At 57.2% G+C, this 10224-nt stretch overlaps 1 protein-coding gene across 1 annotated transcript in view; it reads left to right on the top strand.

Annotated features, from left to right (window-relative positions):
* Positions 1–514: 514 nt before the first annotated feature.
* Positions 515–10224, top strand: part of OTUD7B (OTU deubiquitinase 7B) — a 15066-nt gene continuing 5356 nt past the window's right edge. Inside the window, 9 exon segments of the mRNA XM_027669860.1 lie at positions 515–659; positions 2306–2479; positions 2598–2816; positions 6604–6705; positions 7104–7231; positions 7938–8050; positions 8666–8793; positions 9415–9564; positions 10167–10219. Coding sequence (XP_027525661.1) covers positions 587–659; positions 2306–2479; positions 2598–2816; positions 6604–6705; positions 7104–7231; positions 7938–8050; positions 8666–8793; positions 9415–9564; positions 10167–10219 — 1140 coding nt within the window. The 5' untranslated portion in view covers positions 515–586.

Genomic DNA, 10224 nt, shown 5'->3' with positions numbered 1-10224 from the left:
TGGATTGGGAAGGAGCCTGGGAAGGAGCTCTGGATTGGGAAGGAGCTTGGGAAGGAGCTCTCTCTGGACAGAGGATTTTTAAGATTTATTTTCCTTAGGACACATCTCCTAATTCCAGCATTTTGGCCTTGCTTCCCCTTCCCTGGCACCCAGCTCAGAGTGGGATGGGGCAGGGATTTGCTCCCTGCAAATGTCCGAGAGGAACTTCCTGCTTTCTCACTGCTCCCAAACATTCATTTCTTATATCATTTACTCCCAACTCCTTATCCCTGATGCAGAAAGAAAAGCTCCACCACCTTTGAGATGAGAACTGGGTTTAGTTCCCGAATTTTCCAAGGAAATGCCCGTCGCTGGCGGAGCCGTTGCAGCGAAATGGGTGTTGTTCTCCCAGTTCCCAGTGAATGAACTGGCAGTCCTGGGGCACAGTTAATTCTGGGGGGGGGAGGTTCATGGCCTGGCTCCTCGTTTTATCCTCCACCACTGGATCCATGTGCGCTGTTGGTGTCGTTCCCAGATTGATGCCGAGGAGCCGATCCGGCGCCGCCGACCCCGTCCGTGCGCGGCTCCATGAGCCACGGCCTCGGCTATGGACATCGTCCTGTCGGATTTTGTTCGCTCAACGGGGGCAGAGCCGGGGCTGGCCAGAGACCTCCTCGAAGGTAGGAAAGCTGGGAATAACTGGGGAAGAGCCAGGGACGGCTGATGGGGAGGAAAAAAGGGTCGGGAAGAGGGCCCGGAGCTGGGGGCTGGAGCTGCAGGGCTGGGATGGGAAAATCCTGCCCTGGGGACACTCTGCCTGGGTTTCTCCTCACACATCCCTTGGGTGATGGATTGCAAACGTTGGGAAGGAAAGGGCAGCAACCAGGAGGGTGGATTCCCTTCATCCTCTCCGTGTGCTGCCACAGGCAGCAAAACTGAAGGGGTTTTTTTTCTTTCTGTCAGCAGTGCCTTGAAAAAATTAAGGATTTTCTCCTTTATGTCAGTGATATCTTAAAAAAATGAAGATTTTTTTTCTGTTTTAGCAGCAGTGCCTTCAAAAACTTCAGGATTATGGTTCTTTCCAGTGGCACTGCCTCCTGAAGGGAGGGATCACTGTGATCTTGTTCAGTGGGTGCTGTGGGTGATCCCTTTCTCCCTGTGCTCCCAACGGTGGGAAGGGTGCAGGAGGAAGGATCCCAGCTCAGTTTTTTGGGGCTGTGAAGGTGCTCATGGGCGTTGCCTTTGGGTTCTCGTTGGCCAGAGGGAGTGAGTCAATCCTGGGAATGCTGGGGGACACAGACACTGTGTGTGCAGAATTATCCCAGCTGGAATTAGAGCGACAGGCCCCCCTGCCTGAGTTTCTTCCCATCATCCCTGGTTTATGCCATTCAGCTCATTTTTGCTGTTGCTTGAACCCAGGAGCAGCTGCAGCAGCAGCACCTGCTCCCAGCTGGGATTCCTGGCAGGAATGAGTTCAAAGCCCTGAAATTGGTGCCAGAATCCAGGTCTTTAGGCAATTTTCTCCACCTTAGCTCGGCACTGGCAGCATCAATCCGTAGCTTTATTTTCCCTCTTTAAACTCTCAATATTGGCAGGTTTCAGGGCTTCACCCCTGGAATTTCGGGAGCCCAGCGTCGCCCTGGTGGAATTGGGGCGAGTCGTGGGTTTGGGTGGGTCTGAGCTCTGGTTCTGGGGTTTGGGTCGTTTGGCCTCACATCAGGATTTCGGATCCTGTCTGTGAGGGGGAATATGTTGATTTGGGATGGGAAAAGTTGAGTGGATTTTCCGTCCAACCTCCCCCCTCCCCAGGTTCCTGCTCGTTGCAGGAGTTGATTTATTTTGACAACGGCACTTCCAGCTCGTTTTGGTGACGCTGCTGTTCCTCCAGCATCCTTGGAGGAGCTGACAGCTGCAGGGGTGGGAATGAGGGAAAACACAAGGATTTTCCTTTTTTGGGTGGTATTAGTGAAGCAGTCGGATAAATAGATGCATGAAGTGAAGTTTGAGGGCGAGGCGAGCAATTTAAATCGTTTTTTTCCGCCTGTGCTTTGAGTTCCCTCCACGTGTCAACTGTCTGGTGGCAGCGACAGGTCTGGTGGATCGTGGAACCATGGAGTGGGTTGGCTCATCCTGTTCATGACAGGAACACCTCCCCACAAGACCAGGTTGCTCCAAGCCTTGAACACCTCCAGGGATGGTCCATCCACAGCTTCCCTGGGCAGGCTGTGCCAGGGCCTCCCCACCCCGGTTTCCAGCGGGATGTTTAGGACCTGCCCCGGTTTTCCGTGCCGTGCGAGGGTGACCAGTCCAATCCCTCCCCGTGCAGGCAAGAACTGGGACCTGAGCGCGGCGCTGAGCGACTTCGAGCAGCTCCGGCAGGTCCACGCCGGGAATTTGCCGCCTTCCTTCAACGAGGGCCGCGGTGCCCGACCCCCGGAGCCGCGGGAGGCGGCACGGCCGGGGCGGCCGCCCCTGCAGCGCCAGGATGACGTCGTGCAAGGTCAGTGTGTCCCACAGCCAGGGGGGTCCCTCAAACCTCCTCCCGCGCCACCAGATCTGCGGTGGCTTCCGTGGCGTTTGCCCTGCTCAGGTGGGTTTCCTCTTTTCCCCCCCCCCAGAGAAGCGCCTGTCCCGAGGCATCTCCCACGCCAGCTCCACCATCGTGTCCCTGGCGCGTTCCCACGTCTCCAGCAACGGCGGCGGCAGCGAGCACCTGCTGGAGATGCCCATCTGCACCTTCCAGCTGCCCGACCTCACCGTGTACTCCGAGGAATTCCGCAGCTTCATCGAGCGGGATCTCATCGAGCAGTCCATGCTGGTGGCACTGGAGCAGGCTGGTGAGTGCTGGCTCTGTGCTGGTGGCCTGTGCTGTAGACAGTTTGGCAGTGGGACCCTTGGGAACACCCCAGGGTGTCACACGGATGCATATCCAGCAGGGAGTCATTCCATCCTTTTTACAGCCTGGTGCAAGGGCTGAGGAGGAGCTGCCCCCTTTGCCCAGGGAAACCGAGTGTAAATAGCCCAGGGCTGTTGTCACCACGCACAGATGAGTGGGGACACCCAAAAACTGGCATTGTCTCACTCCTGGAGCATTCCAGTGCCCTGTTCCATCCAGCCACCCCACGGGGAGACAGGGAAAAGGGAATTCCCATGTAACACAGACAGCAGCTCATCCTGCTGACAAATCCAGGATTGATTTTGGACACAAGGTCGATGCTGCTGCTCCAGCACCCACTGGTTCACTGTGTGCCTGGGGAGGAACCCCCTGCCAGGGCACATGGATTTGCTTTCCATCGGTCTCCTGAGTTTAGATTTACAGCTCCCAGGGGATCTGTGAATAAGGTTGAGCTGGGGAATGGGTGGGACCTCCATGTTGGCAGGGAAAAACCCCATCCCTGGCACCAGGACACGGGAGGGGTCTCAGGAGGGTCTGCACCCCCAGTTGTTCCCGTGGCTGCTGCACACACTGGGAAACGCGTTATCCTCGGGGATAATGGACAGTTGGGGTGCCCAACCTCTCCCTCTCCTGCTCAGGTGTTGCTGTAACAAATATTCTCATGTTTTGGGAATGAGCACTTGATCCCAGCGATCCCGTTACACGGCACCGGCGCAGCCGCCGGGGCTGGTGCAGATAAACCCCGGATCCCATCCCAGCAGGCTCGGGGACTTGGGTTCCTGTGTCCCAGCATGAAGGGGGTGAGGGGGCTGGGGGTGGCTGGGTGCTCCATCCGTGGGCTGGGTGCTCCATCCGTGGGCTGGGTGCTCCATCCGTGGGCTGGGGGCGCTTCCAGGCGCTCTGGGACACCATTAATGGGGAGGAATTTAGAGTTTCAGAAGATGCCTTTGGGAGACTCTGTGGGTTGTTATAAACAAGTGTTTGTCTGTAACAAAGGGCTGTAATGCAGCTATGAAATATTCCAAGCTGGATTCCAAGTAGGGTTTTGAGCGTGGTGCTGCGATCTAGGGAGACTCCCGTTATTAATTTAGCACACGCCGTCCTTAGGGGATTAAGGAAATGTTTTATAGCCCAATAAATGTTCAGATCCTCTCCCTGTGCATCCAGAGATCCCATTACACCACGGTGGCAGAGTAAGTGCTTCCAAAGTGGCTGTAAATTGCAACGGGATCCTCTGGGAATGCCTTGAACGTGCTCAGAGTGGGGTGGAAAGGTCTTGGTAGAGCTGAAACCTCAGCCCTCGCCGTAGCCTTGGTGTCCTTTGGCACAAACCCTCGTGGATCAGGCCTTGCCCTGTGTTGGGAAGCTGCAGAGTGGGTTCAGTCGTGGCACATCCCTGGGACACTCCCTCATGTGATCACGCAGTGATCCATGAGAGTGGATTCCCGGTAGCCTTAGGGGAGCCATTCGGGTTTTGGATGAGACAATTCTCGTTTCGGGCTGGGAGGAGCTGCCAGTTCCTCCCCACTGCCGTGACCTGTTCGGGTGGCTCCTGCTGGAAGAAACGATGGGATTTCCCCAAACACACCTTTGGGTGCAGGTCCTGATCTGGTGTTCTGTGGGGTGACACTGGACCCCTCAGGGCTGTGCTGGATGCAGAGGGAGCCTCTGGATGCTGACGGATTTTCCCGGCCTGCAGATCTGCCACCGCCGCTCTGGGAAAGATCCCTGGTGCTCCTGAATCCAGTTGTCTTCCCTGCAGAGCTCTCAGGGGTGTTTCCTAAGAACCACACGCAGAGAAATGTGTTGTTTTCAATCCTTCTGGGCGGCCTCTTGGCCTTTCCGCTGCCTCGACGGGAGCAAAACATCGGGAGCAGGGTTGGGCTGCGGTTCCTTTGGAGACGACTTCTCTTGCATAACCAGAGTGGCTACAAACACTCGGGCCCAGAAATACCTCCCCAAGGTGTGTCCCCTGGCATGGCACCCAGCCAGAGGTTGCACAACCTCCAGAGTGCCAACCGAGACTCCCAACTCCACGGAAAGGGGCATCAGATGCTCCAGGAACGGGGGGGAAATGGATCAAAAGGGTCCCTCGGCAGCGTTTCGTGGGGGGGCAGCTGCTGTGAGGCGCTGCCTTCGCTCCCCTGGCCCTGGGCCACTTGGCCCAGGCTCCCGACTCGGCCGTGCCAGGAGCTGTGTGGAGGGAACAGCCGGCTTTTCCATTGTCCCCGGGCTCGGTGTGGAACACTTCCAGCTCCAGAGGGTCCCTCTCCCGGCGCAGGGGACAGGAACGACCCACCTGCGTCACACCGGGCTCGTGGGGTTGTGTTTTCCCGTGTCTAGGGGTGTTTAAATCCCGGTTTTCTGCGTTTAGCTCCTCCCTGAGGCTGTGCAAACCATTTCCAGCAACCCCGTGTCTGCATGTCGGGATCTCTGGCAGGGCCCAGGCTCAGGAGGAGGGAGAGGCTCCTTGGAAACGCTGGGAAAGGGCTGGTTTCCTGCAGGAGCAATTTAAATACAACTTGCTGGAAGCCTGAACAGCCTTTTCCAGCCAAAAACCTGCCTGTTGCACGGGATCCAAAAACTACTGGGGAACGAGGCAGCCAAGGAGGGGTGTTGAGGGCAGGGCAGGGTGAGACACAGCCTGGGGGGTTCAGAGTCCTGATCCAGCCCCACTTTGCTCCCTCAAGAAGGGCTGGACCTCCAGGCTGAGCCTCCAGCCACGCTGGGCTTATTGGGCATTTTTTCCTACCTTCTATTTTTAACTGCTCTCGAGTCAAATCACCACAATGACCCAAAACTCGCGGTTTAAAGGGCACAAAGCGCCGTCAGTTTGTGTTTGTAGGGGGAAAGCTGCTGGGATCAGCAGAAATCCCACAGTGTTCTGCCTGAAAACCAGTGAGCAGGGAAAACCAGGCTGTGAGAGGGTCGAAACTGGAGGGATTTGGTTCCAAGAAAAATGCTGGTTTTCCCTGGAGAAGCTCTTCGTGCCGGGTGCTCCGGGAGGCATTTTCAGCCTGATGGGCTTTTTGGGGAGGGAAATAAGAGGGGTGGGGGAGAAATGAGTAGAGGAGAGCTGGTCTAAGTGGAAGTCCTGTCTCCTATTCCTGTTTAATTCTGATTTGGGTGACCCTGTTCAGCCTGGCCCTTTCCTGGCGTCCCCTGGGAGTTTTACAGCTCCAACCTCCCCTTTTTGTTGCTTTATCAATGTCCTGACTCTTCCCCACTGCCCTGGGAGGGGTCTGTCCCTGCTCCCCTACCCTGGGATGGGTCTGTCCCTGCTCCCCAGCCCTGGGATGGGTCTGTCCCTGCTCCCCAGCCCTGGGCTGGGTCTGTCCCTGTTCCCCAGCCCTGGGATGGGTCTGTCCCTGCTCCCCAGCCCTGGGCTGGGTCTGTCCCTGCTCCCCTGCCCTGGGCTGGGTCTGTCCCTGCTCCCCTGCCCTGGGCTGGGTCTGTCCCTGCTCCCCTGCCCTGGGACGGGTCTGTCCCTGTTTCCCTGCCCTGGGACGGGTCTGTCCCTGTTCCCCAGCCCTGGGACGGGTCTGTCCCTGCTCCCCAGCCCTGGGACGGGTCTGTCCCTGCTCCCCAGCCCTGGGATGGGTCTGTCCCTGCTCCGCAGCTTGTTCAGCTGGTTTTCGTCCTCGTTGGTGGTTTTGGAGGGATTGAGCCCCCCAGTGCCCCTCAATGCTGTGCTGTGCTGTGGTTTCATGCTCTCCCACATTCCCCAGGGCGCCTGAACTGGTGGGTGACAGTGGATCCCAGTTGCCAGCGGCTGCTGCCCTTGGCCACCACCGGCGACGGGAACTGCCTTCTCCACGCCGCCTCCCTGGGTAAGGCTGGGCTTAATCCATGGGGAAACAACCAACTGGCCCCAGGGGCAGAGCCCAGGTGGGAGCAGGACCCAGCATCTCCCATCCATTCCCATGGGGAAACGGGGATGCTGCTGCTCCTCCCGGCCTCAGCGGCTTCAGTGCATGAGCAGTCGTGGGGCTCAGGCTCTCTGGGAGCGGGATGGGTTGAAGGGAAGGGGCTGCCAGCAGCTTGTGTGCTCCTCAGATCCCCCTCCCTGTCTGCCTGGCAAGTTTCCCCAGAGTCCTGCAGGAAATGTGGGATAACGGAGCCGCCCCTTCCCTCCTCTGGCACGTCTGCACGGGCCGTGGGACCTCAGCGGGTTGGAGGGTGTGATACCAGCCCCTCCTAATCCTCCTCTCCGTCCTTCCCCCTGCAGGGATGTGGGGCTTCCACGACCGGGATCTCATGCTGCGGAAATCCCTCTACACCCTGATGGACAAGGGAGCGGAGCGGGAGGCGCTGAGGCGGAGGTGGCGCTGGCAGCAGACGCAGCAGAACAAGGAGGTGGGAGCCCACTGAGCGTCGGTTTGGGCCCTCTTTGCCAAGGAGAAAGTCCTGGGAAAACACCCCGTGGGTTTGGGAGGCGCTTTCCTGTCAGGTGTGGAATTTTGGGCAGCTCCTTGGCTGTGCCTCGGTGAGGTGTGTCCTGCAGTCAGAGCTGAGAGGGGCTTGGCACGAGTGACAGGGCAGGGGAACGGGTTTAAATTAAAACAGGGCAAGTTTGGGGTAGTACTGGGCAGAAATTCTTCCCTGTGAGGGTGGTGAGGCCCTGGCACAGGTTGCCCAGGGAAATGTTCAAGTGTTCCATCCCTGGAAGTGTTCAAGGCCGGGTTGGACGGCGCTTGGAGCAACCTGGACTAGGGGGAAGTGTCCCTGCCATGAAGGGGATGAGCTTTAAGGTCCCTCCCTAGCTGCTGCCTTGAGGAAAGGTGGATTTCCTGAAGCCAACCCTTGGAGCAGGCTTTAGACATTTGTGCCATTGGACCAAACCAACATATGCTGTAGCTAAAGCCTGGTGGGATGGAGGTGCCCTCAGGGCTGTGCCAGCCGGGGCTGTGCCCCACTTTTTCAGGGGTGTGGTGCGGAACACGTTGATTATTTTTGCATAAATCCATGGAGAAAAGTTGTGCTGTGGGTATAAACCAGCGCTGGAGCGACTGGGGAGAGATTTCCTTGGAGGATTTTGGGTTCTCTTTGCTGTTTTTTTCAGTCTGGGCTGGTGTACACGGAGGAGGAGTGGCAGAAGGAGTGGAACGAGCTGATCAAGTTGGCGTCCAGCGAGCCCCGCGTGCACTACGGCACCAACGGCGGCGGCTGCGGCGGGTGCGTGAGTGCCCAGAGGCAACAACACAGCCAGGGGAGAAACAGGGGATGTCCTCCCTCAGGGCACAGCTCGGGGTGGTGCCCCAGGGCAGGGGACAGGGCTGGGGGGCCGTGTTGGGCCGGCTCGTTGGGGTTTCGGGGGGAAAAGGAAGGGTCACGAGGAAACACGAGGCCCACAGAGCATCTGAGGAAAGGATTTTGGTGCTGCACGGCCTCTTCTGTGGGGCAGCACACGGATTGAACAGGGAATGCACCTTTTCCTTGTGTTTCCCAGTGTTGCTGGTTCCGAAATGAGGGAATAACCCAGAGCTGAGTTTCTGCCTCTCGCTCTGTTTCAAGGGCACTTCATTGCTGCAGCCGTCCTGGCAGCTCCTACCTGGGAGGCCCTTTAGATAAGGGACTCCCAGCAGTGCCAGGCAGCAGCTGGGTGTTTCCTGGGCACAAACCCTTGCCTTGGAGCAGGACATTTTAGGGATCAACATCTAAACCCCCAAATTAGCGCTGAGATCAACCTTTAGCGCTGTCGATCCTCTTTGTGGCTGCCTCCGAAACCTCCTCCTGGTGTTACAAAGCATTGGATTGAATATCCAGAGGGTGAAATTCTTCTTCCCCAAGGGTGGAGAGCTCAGAAGAGCCGGTGTACGAGAGCCTGGAGGAGTTCCACGTCTTCGTCCTGGCCCACGTGCTGAAGAGACCCATCGTGGTGGTGGCAGACACGATGCTGCGGGACTCGGGGGGCGAAGGTGAGACCTGCCCTCTCTTCCCAAAGCCTCTCTGACCTGTCTGTGCTCAGGGTCCACCTTTCCTCTCAATCCCATGTTTTCACAAGGGCTCTTTGCCCCTGAGGCCGGGTTTGGAGTCAGGAGCAGCACACGGGGAACATTCACCTGCTGCAGGTGAACCCCTGGAAGAGCCAGGGCCCAGCTCAGCTCCCAGCCCTGTTTCTGCTGCTTTAGGAGCATCCCCATGAGGATTTTTCTTTTTTCTACCTCTTTTGCCCCCCACACACATGTAGAGATGGGAAATTCTGTTCCCTGCGTGGTGGATTTTCCACCATCACCTTCAGTTCCCTGTCAGAGAAGGTCAATCATTTTCCATCACTCCATGGGCAAAGTTTGTCTTGTGGGGGAGTGAAGAGGGGTTTTTTTATAGAAAATACCATTTCATTCTGCATTTTCCACCCTCCTGATATAAAATAAATGTCTGGTTTGGGTTGTGGTTTTGTTTAATGTCCCTTGAGATGACGGATAATTGCAGGTGAGACCTCGACTGAGGCGAACAGCTCATTCTGGAGCAGTTGTGGCACAAACAACTCTGAACTCTTGAACCTGGGATCAGAACTAACCGCCCTGGTTTCTTCCCAGCATTTGCCCCAATTCCCTTTGGAGGGATCTATCTGCCCCTGGAAGTCCCAGCCAACAAATGCCACCGGTCTCCGTTGGTTCTGGCTTATGACCAAGCCCATTTTTCTGCCCTGGTCTCCATGGAGCAGAAGGAAAACACAAAGGATCAAGGTAAGGGATGAGATCCAGGTGAAAAAAGCACTGAAGGAGTCCCATGGAGGAGGATTTGGGGGTGCTGGGGGGGAAAAGCTGGGCAGGACCCAGCAACATGCACCAGCAGCTCAGGAAAACAACAGTGTCCTGACCTGGGAGCCCTTCCAGTGCCTAAAGGGCCTCCAGGAGCTGAAAAGGGACTTGGGACAAGGATGTGGAGTGACTGGACAAGGGGCAGTGGCTTCCCACTGACAAAGGGCAGTGTTGGATGGGATATTGGGAAGAAATTCCTCCCTGGGAGGGTGTTGAGGCCCTGGCACAGGTTGCCCAGAGAAGCTGTGGCTGCCCCATCCCTGGAAGCATCCAAGGCCAGGTTGGACAGGGCTTGGAGCAACCTGGTCTAGTGGAAGGTGTCCCTGCCCATGGCAGGGGGTGGAACTGGATGAGCTTTAAGGTCCTTCCACCCCAAACCTTTCCATGATGCTCTGACAATTCCATGATCCCAGGCACTGGCAGTCACTGGGATTTGCTGTGATGTTGTTCCCATCAGAAAGGTGGGCTGTGAGTGTGGGATTTTTGTCCTTTTGGGCTGTAAATGTGGTGTTTCTGTTCCGGGGCAGCCGTGATCCCTCTGACAGACTCCGAGCACAAGCTGCTCCCGGTGCACTTCGCTGTGGA

This window comes from Corapipo altera, unplaced genomic scaffold (assembly GCF_003945725.1).
Source record: "Corapipo altera isolate COAL_440 unplaced genomic scaffold, ASM394572v1 131, whole genome shotgun sequence".
Classification (NCBI taxonomy): domain Eukaryota; kingdom Metazoa; phylum Chordata; class Aves; order Passeriformes; family Pipridae; genus Corapipo; species Corapipo altera.
This window is presented reverse-complemented; position numbering and strand designations above follow the sequence as displayed.